The 19,508-nt window shown below is 40.7% G+C and overlaps 1 protein-coding gene across 8 annotated transcripts in view; it reads right to left on the reverse strand.

Annotated features, from left to right (window-relative positions):
• APP (amyloid beta precursor protein) overlaps positions 1-19,508 on the reverse strand; it is a 228,305-nt gene that overhangs the window by 161,688 nt on the left and 47,109 nt on the right. For all 8 annotated transcript variants that reach the window (XM_066208645.1, XM_066208622.1, XM_066208658.1 and 5 more), the window contains exon 2: positions 19,200-19,367. In XM_066208645.1, the coding sequence (XP_066064742.1) occupies positions 19,200-19,367 (168 nt within the window). The remainder of the gene's footprint in view (positions 1-19,199; positions 19,368-19,508) is intronic.

Raw genomic sequence — 19,508 nt, forward strand, 5'->3', positions numbered from 1 at the left:
TGTATAAGCCTCATGTCCTCGTCATGCAATATCTTTTTGCAGATTACGTAGACTTTCATACGTCAGGGACTCAGTGATGATCTCAACCTGTGGCTCTTCTGTGGATTGTGAGGACCCTCCTTTCTTATCCTTAATACCAGGATCTGACGATTTCACTTTACACTTCCTTGTTTCCACAGGGGCGACTGCTGCTGGCTGTGGCTGCCCTTGTGGTTCAGCTGGAACCTGGACAGTTGTAACATCTGTGGGTTCCACTGCTGCACCATCAGTCTCTGCCTTCTCGGGGCAGGGGGAGGGTTTTTCATGAGCTGGAGAAATGTACTCCCTCAGCATCTGGCCCATCTCATGTATCTCTTTTACCAGAGCCTCAACTCAATCCGGGTGGGTCTTTTCTGAGGCAGGCTGTGGGGCAGAGTCAGGCTCTGGGGTATCATCCCTATTCTGTGGGGTAGGCATCAGGGTGGTTATCCAGGTCAATCTTCCCTTATCTCTGAATGCTAAATAGAATACACCTATTAGCAGCACCAGCCATTGTATGATATCATTAGCATTCAGAGAGGATTTAAACCCTTCAAAAACTGGTGAGGCAGACCCAAAGAGATGGGTAAAGGGTTGGGAAAACAAAACCTCCCCCGCTGTCATTTCCTCACAGTAGGTACCATTGTTAAAGTAACTCCAAAAACACACAGTTAGTGTACGATAGCCCTGAATCCATGTGCCTGCCTTCCAGAGGAAATTAAAAATCCATGAGTTCTTCACCTTATTAAGCCATAAAATAAACTGGATGACAGTCACAGTAGCTTTAGTTATAGGGCCCATGTTTACATAAGGGCCTGCAAATGGAAGGAATACAGCCACAACCACATGCCATCCAAACCAGGCTAAGTTAGACCACATGATGCAGCCTAATGAGGTTTTTATATCCAACACACACAAAAGAAAGTACTAGGTTAGTTAAGAACCGCTATTTCTCTTCCCTTTTCTTTTCTCAGTGCCCTCAAGCCCCACACTTGGGCGCCAAAATCTGTCTTGATTTGGGAAGACAGGTATCTGCCAGGTAAAATTACAATCAGAGGCTCTTTGGCAAAGATTTGGGAAATAGGAATAGCAGTTCTTTACTAGTATGTAATACAAAGCAAACAAACACAACCCCCCCCCACCTCAAACAACTACAGCATTAATAACAAACGACAACAGTACCAAGAACCTTGAGGGCTTTGTTTCACAAAACTCAGGGCAGTTTGGTTTCGGCGTCCCTGCAGGATTCTCAGAGCACCAAGCTGAAACAGTGGAAAAGTCCCGGGCTGGTAGCTGGGATGGCAGGGTGTCCCGGAAGGCAGGGGCAGGATGTCCCGGCAGCGCAGGGGGTGCAGGGTCACACTGTAGCAAGAGGAGCAGCGCCGAAGAAGCCGAAGGCGAGGCAGAGCCTGGACAAGCTCCCGCGGGTGGCAGGGAAAACTCAGGATTCAGGCTGAACCGGTGATAGTAGATTTCCCAGGACTGGATCCCTTTGGCCACGGTGAAACTCTTCCAGCCAGCAACAGCCGTTCCCTCTCTCCCCGAACGCCGGAAAAAGAAGAGCCCTCAGCGCAGCTGCCTCAAGCTTTGTCTTTTACCTGCATTATCTCCCCCTTCCACCTTTGTCCACCTCTTTGTTTCGGTTAAGTACTCTCAAGTATCCAACACTTGGTCTCCTTGGTAACTTGTTGGGAAAAAATTCTTTAGAGAAAGAAGGAACAAACTTAATCCCCAACAATTACACAGACTGTAGGTTTTAAATACATACTGAGAATATTTAGTGTCAGGAAACAGGAAAGGATAAAAATTTCCTTTCTAAAGAAATAAAATCAGTCCTTCCTTGACAAATATTTATAAGCATGTTTTTTTCCTATTCCTTCTCATAATTTGTTTTATTCAGAATAATCAGAATTGCCTCACCATTGCCTTGCACAGAGATAACAATTCAGCCTGAATACTGCCCTCTTAGCACAGCAACTTGCAGAATATCTGACTGAAAATAAATCAGGCACTTCTTATGTTTATTACCAATATTAACTATATCTCACATTAAAAGAAGTTCACCATGAAAGCTTATCAATAAAAACTGTCACTAAGCATTTTCTGAAGTCCTATCTACTTAAGTGCACTTTGGAGCCACTACCAGAAGACAGAAGTTCATTAGTCTTTCTTGCTTCATATGTGGCAGTGTTTCAAACTGGAGACTCTACAAAATGACAATGCTCCAAAACAAAGACAATAAATTCCAGTCCAAAAGCTGAATAAGCTTAAAAAATATACTTTTTTTTTGATCAGACCCACATGAACTTACTCAGGATTCCATTTTAAACTTGCAAGCCTGAAGTAACTGTAGTAGATGTAGTGTATAAATTCGCATGTAAAATATTGTACGTGATAAATCTCAAATTGTCACTGTGAGTTTTGATGCCCAAAAGCTGCTCAAGGCATCTCCAAAATTCCAAGGCCGATTGTACAACTGTGAAATGGCAGAATTTGCAACACAAATGGCAAGGCTGAACGGGAGATGGCCCATTCATCAAGGGTGGACCTCCGCTTCACGGTTGATCAACATCTGGTATCAATCTAGATGGAGGGCATCCAGAGATCGAACAGATCAGCACCCCAATGCAAGGTTCTTGGAATGCCTTTCATACTGTCAGGAAATTTTTTCAAAACCCAACACTGAAATAAAGAAATACATGAATATGCGGACTCTCAATAGACATTGCCTCTGAGCAGAAAAACTGTATAAAATCCATGCACCAAAAACCAGCATCTGTAGACAAGGTTGGACAGCACCGTTCCTGCTGCTCCTCTGTCCACCCAGCATTTGATTGATGTTGTCCAATTTTATTGTGGCTGTTTGATTTTGGAAATTGCTAAATAAATTCTTTGATATTGGATTGGCTATTGATAATTTATAACATAACTTTCAAATGCAGAAAACCCCTTGTGATACAAACATGTTTGAAGATATGCTGCCTTCTATCTTTAAAAGAACTCCCTGAAAAAAAATTGGAAACATTTCAGAAATTTTGATACTACACTTTAGGAGACAAAGAAACTTCTACACTTTAATTTGCTTCAAAGTAGTAATATTTTCAAAGAAACATTGAGTGATAAATATCCTGGAATTAATTTGTGTTTATCATGATATGCTGTATAAAACCGTATTTTTAAGTTTAAGGAATAAAGCATTCCTGGAAGGGGACTGCCTTTGCCAGGAATCCGGGAGTGGCCCATTCTCGAGAGAAAAGAGGGTGGCACCTGTAATAGATACACAGTATTAAATTTGTGGATTAAAATTTTGTGTAATAAACTTTGCAGTGGAATGTAAAAAAACCCTGAATTCCTGGAAACAGTTCCAGGGCATCTCTTTGCATACCACAGTCTTTTGTTAGTCCAAAGGTGTTACCTCGACATCTGCCAGAGAGATAACTGGGAAACGGCCCATTAATCACGGGCTGACCACATCTTCACAGTTCGTCAGGAGATCCGATACCAATCTGGGCAGAGGGCAGCAGAAACATTCCGACAGAAGATTCGGAGACTTTTTCATTAAGACATCTTTTCAATTTCTCAGGAAACTCTTTCAGATATCCCTTGCGGGATACTGGACATTTCAATGATTGTATTATGTACATGATGTCATGTTCTTCGGGTTCTTTGTTACCGTCTTGTTTACGCCTCAGGGTAGAAAAATGGTATAAAACACCTACCCTGAGACTCCGAATTTGTGGGCAGTTCTCCGGAGACTCACCCTTTGCTGCTCCCAGACTCTCCACCCAGCATTCGATCGATGTTGTCCGAGTTTATCGTGGCATTTCCTGAAATTGCTTTTCAAATTTGTTAAATAAATCTTTGATTTTGGAAATTGGCTCTGATCATTTATAACAGCATCCATAGGAGATAGGGCTGCCTGAGATAAGCATAGCCATCAGTGATTGTTGACTCAGTGATCACCACCTAATACCAATCTCATCTACCTCATCAAGGATGTACATCTGAATACCAGATTCCCTAAGCCAGACAAAGGCCTGTTCCTCCCCAGAAAAAACTATTCACCAGACCAGCGACCAGAAAAGGAACCGAATGAATATGCATCAAGAACCAGAGGAACAAAGACAGATGAAGTAATCAATTCCGCAAACCAGAAAAACTGTATAAAAGTAGACTCTGCACAGACCGAAACCATGCGCCAGGAAGGATTTGCTGCCATAGGGGCTGGATGTGTGGTTCACCCAGCTCCAATCCTGGGAGCAGAACTGTATTTTGCTTGTTTATCGGGATTTTTTTCGATCTATTTTTAATAAATTCTTTTCTTTTATGAAATTCGCTGATCATTTATAACACATTGTTTATCAGGGTTGTTTTTTTTTAATGAGTTTTCATAATTATTTTCCATAGAAATGAGAACTTAATAAAAGAAGAAGAATATGATGAATCATAAATATTGCTGAGATTTTGCTGGGGGTAAAGTTTTCTCTTTTTCTTTAGAGAACTTTCCTCCCATTTGTTGTCATAGAGACGGTGAATAGACCTCGACTTAAAAAACAAAAGATGTAGCCAGAGCCTTGGCACATCACTGGAATTGTTGTGGGGAAGGGGGAGAAGGAGTGTGGTGGTTGGCAGTTTCTTGCCTGGGGGTGGGTCAGTCTTTGCCCGGCTTGGAGGGTGGACAGTTGTGGGTTTTGGTGCTGGACTTTTCCTGCCCGGGGGACTCGCTGCTGCAGCAGAGCCTTCCTTGCCATTTCTCCTTGCCATCAGAGACCACTGCTTGCAGAAGAGGCCACTGGACTGGGACTTTTCGGTACCCGCCATTGCTACGAGAAAGCTCCTCACCATCTGCCTGTGTGCCTCAGGGGAAAACCAGGCCCCCACCTTCTCTCTCTCCAGAGGAAGCACCGCAGCTGCTTACTGGAGCCTTGGTGGCTGCTGCTGCCGTCTACAAAGGCACATGAGAGCCAGAATGTTATAAATGTACACTATAAAGTTGGCTTTTTGCAAATATTAAGGTGAACGTTATATGTATAATAACTTTGCTGTAAGGATACAGTTTTTATTTGTGCTATTAGCAAAACTTAGACATGGTAGTGGGATACCTGATATATATAGTTATGCTTGTAATTGAACAACCTGTTTGGCTGGGATAACATTCAGTGAACATATGATGAGGACCCTGCTGCTGACATGCCAACTATCAACACCAACTGTCTGTAGAAAGTATGGACCAACAGCCAAGCTCGAGGTGATAGTGAAGACAACAACTAAGAAACATGCACGCTCCAAAAAGGCGGACCCAAGGAGGGGCCATGCTAAACAGTTCCTGGAATATGGAAACTAGTTTGTGGGAAAGTTTGAATATGCATGATCATTTATGAATATGCAACAGACTGATGTAATAGAAAAGGTATTTAAAGAATATCTCTGAAATAGCAGGCATGTTCTTGGCTGAATGCCAAGTCACCTGGCCATCAATCCTTCACTTGATTTCTGTGACCTAATTGTCTTTTTTTTATTATTAAACCTATTTCCTAAAATTTCCAAGTAAGTGAACCTTGGTTTTCACAAGAAGAAAACAGAAACCCATCACCCTCCACCTTCTCTCTCCTCCTGGGGCCACCATTACCCCCTGGGGAGGCTCAGTGCTTGTTTCAGTTGCCCTCTGCCTCACACTGAGCCAACAGTGCCCCCTGCAGCCGTGGGGGAGTCACTGTAGCCTCTCTGCCTCAACAGGAGCCATCAGCACCCCTGCCGGTTGTTATCATAGCTATGCCAAAGGGAAAAGTGCTGGACAGGTGGTAAAAAGGCTGTTAGTGGGTTTTTCCTTTTTGTTTGTGTTGTTACTGTTGTTGTTTTTCTGTCTTCTTTTATATATATCTACATATATACTCTAGTAAAAAACTTATTTCTTTTCCCATATCTTTGCCTCAATGCCCCATAATTTCAAAGTTATAATTATCTAGAGGGAGGGGGGTCATCATTTCTATACCAGGAAGGTTCCTGCCTTCCCTGGCAGACACCTGTCTTTTAAACCAGGACAGACTTTCACAGCAATTTGTTTCACATTTCTGCATTGTGGGAAAAAAAGGGGAGAACTCAGCATCAAGGCAATGGAGGCCTCAGCAAATCACACAAAGAAGAAAATCATCAAAGGAGCAGTTTGCACATATGTGGTGCAAATTCTGCTTTACAAGGAGCAGTATCTACTGCTTATGTCTTTAATAACATTCACAAACTTTACTGATAGTTAATGTTCCAACACAATATTAAGAAATCTTCATTAACCTATAAAAGCATTGAAGTTCTGCAGATCACTTACCATTCACTTTTACTCATAAATTGCACTTACTGTTTCTGCAATTTTGTTTCATTGTAGAAGAAGAGAAGGAAGATACAGAGAGATAATCAAGACTGCCACCTGCAAAAATCTTTGCAACCAAGTTTGGAAATTTGTCCAAGAAAGATGTAAAACTTCTGTTTCATTTTATTAAACTGATCGGTGTCTTCATTTCCAGTTATTAAATTGGACTGAAAACTCAACTAATCCAAATTTTCTGCTAAACACAGTGGCTTCTAAAGAAGCCTCTGATGAAGCTCTTCAGCCTCTCATCAGGATGATGACTCAGGCCGTCATCCTGAGTCCCTTGATGTTCACATGGGTATTTATCAGGATGACTTCCCAGTCATTCCTCACTTCTGAAAACAAGGGCTTCTTGCTATGATCCTTCCAGTGAAGCTATACCCTGGAGTCCACCAGAAAACACTAGTCTGAAAGCAAAGCAAGGAATAAAGTGGGCATCATCAAATGTGCATTATGCAGCAAAGTCCTACCATCCTTTTCCTACACCAGACTTCCATGACTGACGGACTCCAGACACACACACAAGAACAAGATCTGTAATGGCAGACTGAGTCAGCCCTGGGGCTGAAAGAGAAGTACACATGAAGCATCTCTCAGGGCAGTTCAGCTGTTTAACACTCCGTATGCACTCTTTTTTTGTAAAATACACATATGGTTTTTTCAGAATGAAAAACATGCAGCAAAACGTCCCTCTTTGTTGCTGCACTATCACATCAGACCCACACACCTTGGTTTATTTTCCAGCAGTGAGAACAGGCCCACAGTTCACTTTTGCACTTTTTCAGGAAGCCCCACTACTCACAGGCTCCAAGCTGTGCACATAGCACAGGAGAAGTTAGGAGCCAAAGTTTTTGGGTGAGTTTTTCCACTTACAGGTAAGAAACACTGCTGCAGAGCTGGCTACTTTGTACGCATAAGGAAGAAGCAGCGTTCTGACAGAAGCTCTCAACAACAAACTCACATAAGCACCAAGTCTCCATGTGCATGAAGTTGCCAGTCACTGGGCTGCGTATAGGCACCTTTACACTTACCAGAAGGAGCTCAGAAGCCTGCGAAGCAACGAACGTACCGTCTTAGTGCTCCATTCCCCACCAAAAAAGAAGCTGAACATTTTGTTGCCAGCTTTCTTCCTCCAACAGTATGTTCCCACACAGATGGCAAAACATTTTTTGAGGCTTGGTACTGCATGCTCCACTGAAGTCAGTAGGAATCCTGTTATGCCTTAGGATTAAACTTTCCTATTTTTCAGATCCAGTACTGCTTTAGTGTATAACTCTTAAAACTCCACAGCCTGTCAGCTAGTGTTCTCTCATTTTATTCAGACAAAACAATTTCTCTCTAGGCCTGAAACTCAAGGACACCTTACTGTCTTAGGTCCTGAAAAAAATGTAAACAACATTGAATTTGAGGGGGCAAACTTGGAGTAAATTACTTCATTACCTGAAGCTTTAATTAGAGGATTAAGTCCTGATATGTAAATGGACTGAACTTTTATCTGTATGAAAGGCTCGTGACTATTGTACATCTTGGGTGTAGCCTCTTAGAGGTTTCTGACTGCTCAATGTGTACCTATTGAAGGCCTTTAATAAATGCACACTTTTATCCTCTTTATCTTGTCCAGCCTCTGTTCTAGGCAGCCACTCTAAGGCATCACCTGACACAAATTTCTCTAACAGAAAGGTTCAATCCAATTCCAAGAAAACCTGAAATATGAAAAACTTAATTTGTTTCCTTCTTCTACAAAAGACCAGTCCCAAAAGATTAGGACAGCTGCCAAATGGAGAAATCACTTCAAATTGCTCCCAATGACTCAACTGACCACAGTGATGTCAATCCCTAGAGAACAACACTGTTGGGGTGCAATGAAGTCCAATCATATCCCACAAAACTTCAACACCAATATATTTGTCCTGGGTTGAAGTATATTCTATCACCATCTTCATGAACTGTTGAATCCAGGCGGGGTAGTGTTTTCCCAGACCTCCTCCACTCTGGATTATCTTCTGTTAATGGGCCCATCAGCACCTTTGCCACATGACTCACAGATAACCCCCTCCTGGACTATCTCCTGTTAATGGGCCCATCAGGCCTTATCACATGACTCACCATCCCACTGTGAGATGCTCTGCCCAGAGGGAGGAACCAAGCATTCCAGCCTGGATATAAGCTGAGACTCTGAACACCAGAGGGGCGCTTACCCACTGGATTCCCAGAAGACCTGAGCTACCAGACCTTTCTACAGGATCACTGCTTCGGGAAGACCACCGCATCTGGACTGCTTCCATCACTCTGCTCAGGTTGTATTCTGACTCTGTCAGTGGTCTTTTGTATTATTGCATCTATTTTATTTTACTTTCTTTCCTTTTTTTTCTATTAAATTGTATCTCTGACTTGGAGCCTCTCAATTGTTTTGCTTTCAAACCACTACAATATTTAAGATCTTTTTCTCAGAAATGGGATATTCATTTCCCACCACTCACACAGAGTATACTGAGCAAAGGCAACATCAGAATAAGGTGAAATCCAAGAAAATTATGAATCTTCTGAGATATGTTGATCCTGAATTTCAAAGGACAGAGTAAGAACTGTAACTCTGCATCTGCTTTCCAATAAAAACCACTGCAAAGCTAGAACATGCCTGTGTACATGTCCCTCTGCACCCTGCATCTTGCCAGCAGCTATCCCAACCTATTCATAGAACCATCAAGGTTGTCAGTTCTTAAAAATCTAGAGAGAACTTTAATATTAAAAGTAATTATGATAAGTTATTATATGTGTCTTTTTTTACTTTTGTTTCACAGCAAGGCTGGCAAACAATACTTTTAAATTAAAATGATCCTTAGCACCCTTTCTCCAACAAGAATTAAGTTCACTGAACTGGATTGAAATAAACATAAATAAATCAAATATGAAGCATTCCAATCAAGGACTTCTGGACTGAAAGGATTTTCAAATTGCTGAAAAAAAAAAAAAAAAAAGAAGAAATCCTGAACACTCCATACTGCTTTGGCTTATCCTGGGAGAGAAATTACTTCTTGCCTCTCAGAACTGAACCTATGCTTCTTTTGAAACTTTCAGAAACAAACAAACAAACAAAAAAGCAGATCGAAGTTTTAAATGCTCATGTCTTCAGTATTATAGTTTGATGCAATCTATTACTGTGCTCTGTGGCTTAAAAGTTCCTGTTGTTTACTGGGGTAACTGAGATAAGCTTTACTTTAACGCTCATGAAAGTTAAACATTAAACTAGAATGAAGTTCCTTCTTCGAAGATTAATCTAAGCAGCAAAGTCAATGTAAGGATTTGCACGGATTTCTGTATTTAATTTTCAGCACTTTGGCACCACTGTTGCTGAAACCTGGTGAAAAACACCAGGCTGACCCTCTGACAGTCTGACACCCATAAACCAGAAATTCTATGATACAGCTACACATGATAAATTAATTTGCAAATATCAAATTCACTTGCATTATGAAAAAGCCAGTATTTTAGTTTGCCAAAGAGCAATAAAGAATTCTTAACTTAGAAACCAGCCTGCCATACTGATGCTCCTCCTGTACCTCCAGCTGCAAAACTCTGGCAGAAACCAAAGTTACAGCAAAATCAGCAGCAATTAGGATTCTGTATTTAAGATAGAGGGTCCATATGCTTTTTTCTCCAAATCTTTATGGCAGGTCTGTAGAATCTGTGGAACTGTTCAGCAACTGACCCAAAACACCCTAAATTTCAGATCAGATAACCACAACAAAGATAGTGAACTACATCAAATTTCTCAGTCTTCGTTTACCTGTCAATTCCCCTCTGTCCTTCCTGCTGTCATTACTCTGCCTAAAACTACCACCTTTTCCATATTTCTTTATTTTCACCTGCCTTTTCTGTCATTTTCTGTACATATTCTGATATTTTAAAATATATTTGTTCTCCACTTATGTTTCTACTGCTGCTAAAATGAAACTGTGGATCCACATTTTCATCTCTGATTAACATGTGGCCTACTCTTCATTACACACTCGATTTGACATCTGTCTTCTTGACCTAACAATACTGGGACTTTTTTCCCTTTCAAATTGTCTTTTTTTTATTGCCAGAGAAAGCTTGCTGGCAAAATTCAGGGATTAAGAGCATGTCTTCTGAAAATGCACAGAACCAAGTGGCAGAAAGATGTAGTGCCTTCAGAAACATCTAGAGAGCTTCTCTTCACAGGCTGTTCAAAGACCATAGCAAAGCCACCTTCTGGTCATCTGTCCTGAGAAATCCTGCCCTCACACCTCCTCCAACATTACCAATCCAGCTCATCTGAGGACAGGGTCAAAGAGGAAACTCGCCCTTTTTCTGTCTGCTGGGGTTTGCTTTGTGCCATTTCAGTTCCCTAAACTTCCTTGCTGCTGCAAGATCAGACATGTGCTAAAATTTATCAGGAGAATGAGGAGAAAGGAGATAAGAAAACTGACTGTTTCTGCAACAGCATGTACTGCTTAAGCTCAATACTTGTGCCAAACGACTGTGCAGCAGCTCTCCTGGTAAGAAACTCTTAAAAAATCAGCTTGCAAGATCTGACCATTTCAGATCTGGCAACAGATCCTAAGCTATAACAGCTCAAGACATGTAAGCTGAGAGTCTGCAAAAGCAGGATCATTCAGGAACTTCAAGCCTGGCTGAATATGGGAGACTCCTAGTTCTCTGTGTTGCTCCAAACTCCAGCCCAGAGCAAAGTCTTGGTTAAAGGAACAAAATTGATAGGAACACATCATACCACTACTCAAGAGTGGCTCCAACCCATACTGGTTATAAAATATTAGAAGTCATCTTCCAGACTTAAGCAAGTGTGTTAGCATATCCACAGATGTGCTCTCAGTAATAGCTTAAAATTAGTTTCTATGACAATCTCCTCTAAAAAAATATACACGTACTAACTTACATGGTATTACAAGTTTAGCTTTAATAAGACTAGTCTAATCACATCCTCTTAGATTACTTATTTAGAATCATAAATGCAATTCCTGCTTCTTAGATAAATCCTTTTTTTTTTTTTTTTTTTTTTTTTTTTTTTTTCTGTCAGATGGAGTGTACAGACTGTGTGGGAACTTGGAAAAGCAACATTACCTGCAAAATTTCACAGATGTTTGAGGAAACACTTATCAAAATCTATTTTTTTTTTAAGTCTGTAATTGGGTCAAAGAAGGAAAGCAAAAAAATACTGAAGGATCTTTATAGTGCCTTAAAAAATGAAAGTTCCTCAGAACCTGAATTTACAAGGAAGCCATTTATTGACCACAACTCTGGCAGAGATGTCTTCCTAGGCCAAGTGCAATAACAAGATAAGATTAAGACAATAACAAGCTATAGCACAGGAAAGCTACAGAGCCATCCAAAAGTGATGGGGACAAACAAAAAAGTATGGAACATGACACAAAGCTTGCTACCTATTCATACACATATAATCATGCACAGAGACTTGAGGAAGACCAGAAGGAGATGAAGCCCCTAGAGACTCAAAACCACTCAAGCACTCAAACCCTGTGGGCAGCCTTCCAGGTCTCAGGAGCACCACTTACCCAGGAGGCATCACTCATCCATCTGCAAAGGTACACTTGCAGATGCAAGTGCCTTGAATTGGACACAAGTCTGACATTGCCAGGGCACAATTCCTGCATTATTCCATCTACTGCTAAAATCTCTCCAAGAGCCACTGCTAGCAGAGATGCTGGATCAAGGAACTGACCTATCTCTGAGAACATTCCCCTAAGAATAAAAACTGGATCACAGTGGAAAGTGCCAGGAGTTCAAGAGGACCCAGACCAATCTTGAATAAAAGTGGCATAGATCTGTGCCAGACTGAAGTGTCCATGTAACTATGGTCTCAAAAGGTGGCTGAAAAAATCATAGAATTGCCTGGTTGGAAGGGACCTTAAAGACATTCTTGATCCAATCTCACTGGCCTTGGACACATCCAAGGATGGGACAGCCACAGCTTCTCTGGGCTACCTGTACCAGTGCCTCACCATGCTCACAGGGAAGAATTTCTTCCTAATGTCTAATATAAACTTACTCTGCCAGTTTGGAGCCATTCCCTCTTATCCTGTTACTATATGCTCTTGCAAATAGTTTCTCTATCCTCCCCAAAATGACTGAAACATAGCAGCTGTATATTTATAATAGATTTTTCTTTACTTAAGGTAGCCATCACACTTTATGCTTATCACATCTTAGGCTTATTATTTATTAAAGGAACAGCTGCTACCGGTCCATCTCAGAGTTACATAGTGAAAAACTGGCAGATGTCCCCATAAGGAAGATTTCAGGCCACATTTGATGAGAATCCTGTATGTAAGACAGAAAAGAAAATGTGAAATGCAGCAGTAAATGTCAACTGTGTTGTCCCCACCAGGATACCACCAATGTGGAAAAGGCAATGTCTCTACAGACCACATCCAACACTACACAGCCCTCTCAGAAGTATCTTGGGCTAGGAGTTGGATCAGTTGAGCTTCACTCCCTTGGCTGGGCATGCTGAGCATCTAGTGCAAGTGTGGCTGCTCTTTTTGTAACCTGAAGGAGCAAACCACAAGCACTGAACACAGATTGCTGATGATAATGAAAAACTTTTTCTCAATTGTGTGCCAAATGGTCATCTGCTAGCTCAGCTATGAACCAAACAAGTCAAGAAGCTGCCCTGCATACAGTCATTGCATTCGTGTCTTTTAGAAGACAGAATAAACTACTGTACTCTTGGCACAAACATTATGCTGCTAGAACCCAATGATTAAATCTTGTCCGTCATATCCGTGAAATTGAAAATTATTCTTCAGGAAAATGCAGCATTGCAGTTTCATTAAATGCTGCAGTACATGTTTACCGAAATATTTATTTATGCAGACAATTCTCATTCCTTTTCATCTTTTTTCCTCACCCTCCAAAAGCAGAAGCACTCTTTGAAAAAGTCCTTATTTTTTCCTTTCATTTCTTTTTGAGACATGGAAAAACAAATCAGTGTAGGGAAAAACAAGAGGGGAGATTTTTTATTATCAACAAAAGAAAGACAAGAATCATCTTCCTACATATGCTCCAAGTTTTATTAGTCACTTGATTTGAAATATATTTCAATGGTAGACAACAGTCTGGACTAAAGATCCCAGCCTTCTTTCTCAAGAAGGTGAGAATACTAAGGTTCAATGGCTGGATAAATATACCATCAGTAGTAATCCTCTATTTCCAAGCAAATCAAACTTAAGCACTGGCAGAAAAAGTAAACTGGTTCAACCTTTGGTGTGGACAAAAAGCTAAATAAAACCTAAGACCTCAATAACAATGCAAAGAGTGCTAAGATACCATTCAGTCAAATTTTTAAGCATGACTGGACATACCTCAGAATACACCAACATCCATTTCTGTTGAAAATGTCATTTATTTTTAAGGACATTCTGTGCTGCCAAAAATCTGTATGTTTCCTTTTTCATTAAAGGGATCATTTTCCTCAGACCAAAATTTATGGCTTTCTAGACTGCTGAATTTCACATAATGCAGGTTTAAAGTTCATTTTCACCTTCAGTACTGTGGCTCTTCACGTTGAGAAACTAGAAAGGGCACATTATATGCAGTATAGATAAAAACAACAAGTTCTATTACAATGAAAATGGCATGGTGGAGAGAAACCATTATCAAAACAGTAAGACCATTGTCATCGTGTCTCAAATTCTCAGAAAAAACAGGTCAAACAATTTTTCTCTTTTCAAAAACCTTGTCATCCCTGGCAGTTTAACAAACTCTTCAGGAGGAAGGCAAAGACTCATAGGAAGGAACTGCTGCCATCAGTGGTGCCTGAAGTAGGCCCCAGGACAACAAGCACAGTAGGACCACCAGACAAGGTGACAAGAGGAAGCCAAGCAAGTAAATAAAAAGAGATGGCTAGAGTGGCCCTTCTGGGCCATTTACAAAACAGGGGACATATGGGTGCCGCTCTTGACAGACACAGGAATATGACATAAACACACAGATCATGCAGCAACAGCCAACTTTTATTGAAGGGCAGCTCCTTACATAGGGACTTCAAGTTTCTCACACTTACAAACGTGACTAGTTGTGATCTTAGTACTGCCCAGCTCACTTGACCAATGATAAGTGTGCATCCATGATTCATAGGGATTGGCTAGGGTCCCCTTGTTTTAGCTTGAATTCAGCCAATCACTTTCATACACGGGGATTTGTTTAGCTCTAACTTCTAAAGAACTAGGCTGGTCAAGATGTTATCTGTTAAGCCAAATTATCTGTGCAGCTATAGAACAGCTATAGCTGTCACATTTGGGGATTGTGGGGTGAATTAATGTCAAAGCTTTAGTATGGTCATACCCCAGCTTTTACTGGGCCTGGCTAAAAGTGGCTTTTGGGTTTCACAAGCAACATATCTAAATACATGGCACAAAACTAGGGGATTTGAGAAAATGACAAGACAATTTCCGCAAGCATTATGGTTAGAGATCAGAAATGTCAACAGTGTTCTGTCAACAGTTATAATGAATTACCTATTACAGGAATTTACCCTAATATTTTCCGCCCCATGTAACACAAAGATAACAGTTAAGAATGTAGTAACAAGTATTTATAATTTTGTTATTTCTGGGGAGGATTTTTCTAAGAAATACACACTGACCACAAGATGGTCATTCATCCCAGTGATGTTTAAAAAGAAGTCGACACATGTATTGACTTTACAAAAGAAACCAAAGAGTTGTGAGATGCCAAATGTAACACCTCCCAAAGCCAACACTCACTTAACATCTGAAAACTACCCTAGGCATCTAGCTAAAGACTGCAAAGCGAGCCAGCTGCTGATTATAAAGTGCACTGGATCTCAAAACTCTCAGGTTTAATTCATCCTCACAATATCCAGACCCAGACTTATTTTATTAAAGTTGTGGTTTGGTCTTAGGGGAAAAGAAAAAAAGCCAACAAACAGTTACATGCACACTTAAAATGGAAATAGGCATCTCCAAACAAAACTAAGTGGGGGGGGAAAAAACCCATGCCTTAGACAAAATAATTTTTTGCCAGCTGTGACTTTTTTACAATTCATTTTGGACAGTGAGTTCAACACAAATGGCAAAATAATTTCAACCCTTCAAGGAACTCATATAACGTATCCTAACTACTAGACATAAAATTCTGCACATAGTATCTGCTCGAAATTGCTAATATAATAAACATACACCCATATCTTCCATCTGAACACTCTTGCATTTAAACAGGGAATGAAGCACACCTAAATTAACTTCCTACTCTTCATAATCATGTAACTCGGAAAGCACATTTTGACAAAGGGCAGGCTCCAGATGGGTTTTATGAATTCTTTTAGGAAGACAGGAGCTGATTGACCTCCTCCAAAAGCACCTTCCTACAACAATAATGTGTAGGTGGGACAACCCAACTCCTGTCATCAAACAACAACAGGCATATCTAGGAGCAGCAGTACCCACCTGCTTTGGGACACCAACTAACCACCCATAAGGGGCTGTTAAGGAGAAACTTTCCCCAGGGGTAGTTATCGAGTAACTGTGTAGTACGGCAGAGTTTTCCCAAAATTCCTCTGAAACAGCTGGTGTTGCAGTGCCAGCAGCAGGACTCACTGACCAGTGGCTTGATCTGAAGTGCCATCTAGATCACTCAACATCTTAGGATTCTGGCACACAGAACTGTAAACCATCCAAATTTACATCAATGTCCCATTGTTCTAGCATCTGCAGTCCGTGCACTTGACAGCTGTTTGCAGATCAGGACCATGCAAATTGACTTCCCAGTAACAGGTACAATCCATACAGCAGCATGCTAGGTAGTTTGACATTAAAAGAAACCACTAATAAATTGTACTTCTCTACAAAGGACTTCATTCCACCCAAGAAAGCTTCGTTTTGTGATATTAAAAAAAAAAAAAAACAACAAAAAAAACCAACCAAACAAAAAACAACCAAGTAAGAGAAGCCACCAGCTTACACTGAACATAAGAAAACGTGCAGATATGTTTCCAGGACCATTTCCTATAAATTCAGTGTTAAACTGAAGTCAAGGAAGCTCGAAGGCAACATTCAAGTAATTCCCATTTCCTTTCAAAAAAGCAATCTACTGTCTCAGCTTTGCCATATTTAACCTGCGTGATGTGTTGTCCAAATACAAACTCTGGTAGTTGCTGTGCTGCACTGAGCTCCCACTCAAAAGATGTAAAGCAAAAAAAAAAGCAACATTAATCTTTAAAACGTGTAGGTGGTTCTGTTTGTTCCCTGTTCTTGGCTTTCTGCTCTGCAATGCTCCTCTACTCCTACTTCCTGCATCAAGACTTCAAAACCCACCTAAGCTGGCAGTGGACTGCAAGAGGAAACAACAAGAATCTCAAGGTTCTCAGTACATCTCTGCAGGAGAAATATAAGTCCTTCTGCAGTCAATGCACTTCTAGCCCTGTGCTCTGCCCACCACTCAGACATCTAGCCTTGCACTGTCAAGAGAAAATCTTTTAAAAGAAGAGCTAACAAGCAGGCAGAGGAACACATCTACTTGTAAGTTTTGACGAAAGGAGAGATGGTATTTTTTATTTTTTGAAAAACACCTTCAAGGAAGAAATCAGAGCCAGAGAATATGTGAAGTATTATTTTTTTATTAACAGTGAGTGGAGTTTCCTGACATATTAATTTTGTATTATTTTAGAGCCAAGGAGCCACAGAGCAAGATCACTGCACCAGTGCATTGGGTTTCCACCCAAACAGCTCCTTTTGGTATGTCCCTTCTGGTCTTTCCCAAGCTGGAGGAAGAACTGGGTGCATGGGCTAACTCTACAGGTCTTACAACAGGAGTGTATCTCCCCTTGCAATGCAGTCATTATCACAATGCCTGGAACAGCAATCAAAAGTGATCTGCAACAAAATCCAGATGGACATATTTCTCAATAGAAGTACAGGGTGGAAAAGGCAAACCTTCCCTTGCATGTTGTCACTTCAAGGTTCTGCTCGGAGCTGGGTAAAAAACCCCATTTCCTCAGCAGATAGTACAAAATGCTGCTGCTACAGCAAGAGTGAAGAGCCAAGAAAGCTGCCACAGTGCCTGGGAACATGAAGACAGACACAGGAAGAGTACCTGTCCACTGGATTAGCAGAGCATTTACACTCAGCCTCTGCCTAGAGCAAGAAATAAAGCACACAGGAAGAAGCAATCCTTTTGGGGAAAAAAAGTGGCATTAAAGGAGAGAAAGGAAAGGAAGAAAAAATCGTATTTGGCAAAAGCAACCAAAACGATTTTTACCTGCATACTATTCTAACACAAGAAATACTGCATCTCAGCCTTGCTGCTCATTGCTTCCTGCTAATAGGAAAATACAGATTTTTCCCATTCCCTGATAGCAAGTATTGTCTTGCAGACAAGGTAAACAGCAGAAAGCAAGGGAAATCCTAGGCATATCTGGAATTCCAACCACAATAACAAGGAGTTCCCCAAAGCTAAGAAGCCAGTTTGAGTTGCATTTACTAGCAATCCTCTACAAATTAATTTATTTGGTAGGAGCGGGTAGAAGTGTTATCCAACTATTCCACTTCTCTTGCGGGGTCATAGAAAGGTTTAACAGCAAATATTAAATAATATTTTATTTCATTTATTTAATATTCATTGAGGTTCTTCTTTCCTTTTATTATTCCTTTCCTCAACTCTCAACAATTTCCTTATGTATAAATCAACTTTATTTAGATACAACAAAGAAGACAACAGAAAGCCAGAAGTCCTTGAAAGTGTACTAGTAGGATAAGGTTAGGTATTTTTGTTAGTGATAAACAAAAATTTGAGTTTCACAAAGCAATTTTCTTAGTAAAGAGTCAAAGCTACTGATGAAGAAGCAATTTCAACTGCCATTACACTATCACCCTTAAAGTGAATATTTTGCCCAAATGCAATAAAAACTGAATAAAACACTGCAAAACCTAGAAAGAACAATCAGTGGGTGAAAGGACAGGAATAAAGATGCCAAGAGAGCAAAGATCTGAAAAATAAAATTCTCTTGCTTTCTAAAGAAATAGTTTCACAGGAACTGGCTTGACATTTAGGAAATAAAGCAGCTACTGCTATGGCCTTCACTTAAAAAAGATGGCATAGTAAATGAAAAGACTAAGGCAAGTCAAACCATGCCCTTTTGTTCCGCCGCATGAATTAATACATTTTCTTTTCAAATTGTCACAGACTGGTAAAAGGTTATTGTACTATCACATCACGGAGACAAAAAAAAAAATAGATCCACATGTTCTTAGGACATAAGCAAGTGGGTAAGAAATTTCTGCTCTCAAATATGAAAGCAGTCATTGTGACTTCATTGGTAGGGGAAGCTATTCTATTAAGAAACTCTGAATGGTTCAGTGTGCAGCAGAGGCCAATAACTCTGAACTGCGTAAGTGCATTTCAGTGGCATGGTAGAACAGAAGTCATGTTAGAGCTGATCTTTTCAAATCAGCCAAAAAAGACCAACGGCATTTTAAATAATAAATTGCCACCTCAGTTTTACTCAAAACACTTTAAAGAAAGAAGTCCATTGCACACATACTATAAAAAAATTATCCCCCAAGGGTGGAAGAGAGACAAAATTTTCCGGCGGTCCCAGTGACTCCCTCAGCAACCAATTCCTGAAGCTGTTTTAACAGGCACTGGAGAGAACCTCTTCAGAAAGGACAAGAAGGCAAAGGGGCAAAAGAGGTCAAAAAAGAAAGGGAAGATTCCTACAGACTGGGCTCTCCAGCACATGCCTGCACTTATGCTTTGAAAAATCAACCACTGTAGTTATTCCTGAGACAGTGCTTACTTCCTGACAGTACTGAAGAATCCCTTCTTTCGTCCCAATGCAGGTCTTGGTGCCAGAGGGGTCTGATTCCCACTTTCCATTCTGCACGTTCATATGCATGTTGAGTTTGCCACAGAACATGGCAATCTGAGGCTCTGCCAGCAGCCCTGCATTTCCATCACCAGGCACCTGGAAGGAGAAGAAAAGTTTTAATCTCACATTTGACATTTCAGCCCAGCCAAAGCAGCAACAGGTCAAGCAAGTCTGAGACAAACTCCTGATTCATCCATCCATTGCAGCAAAGATCAAAATTTTTCATTCAGAGAGATG

The sequence above is a fragment of the Chamaea fasciata genome, unplaced genomic scaffold, assembly GCF_029207755.1.
Source record: "Chamaea fasciata isolate MVZ Bird 193981 ecotype frontalis unplaced genomic scaffold, bChaFas1.0.hap1 SCAF_2, whole genome shotgun sequence".
NCBI classification, from domain to species: domain Eukaryota; kingdom Metazoa; phylum Chordata; class Aves; order Passeriformes; family Sylviidae; genus Chamaea; species Chamaea fasciata.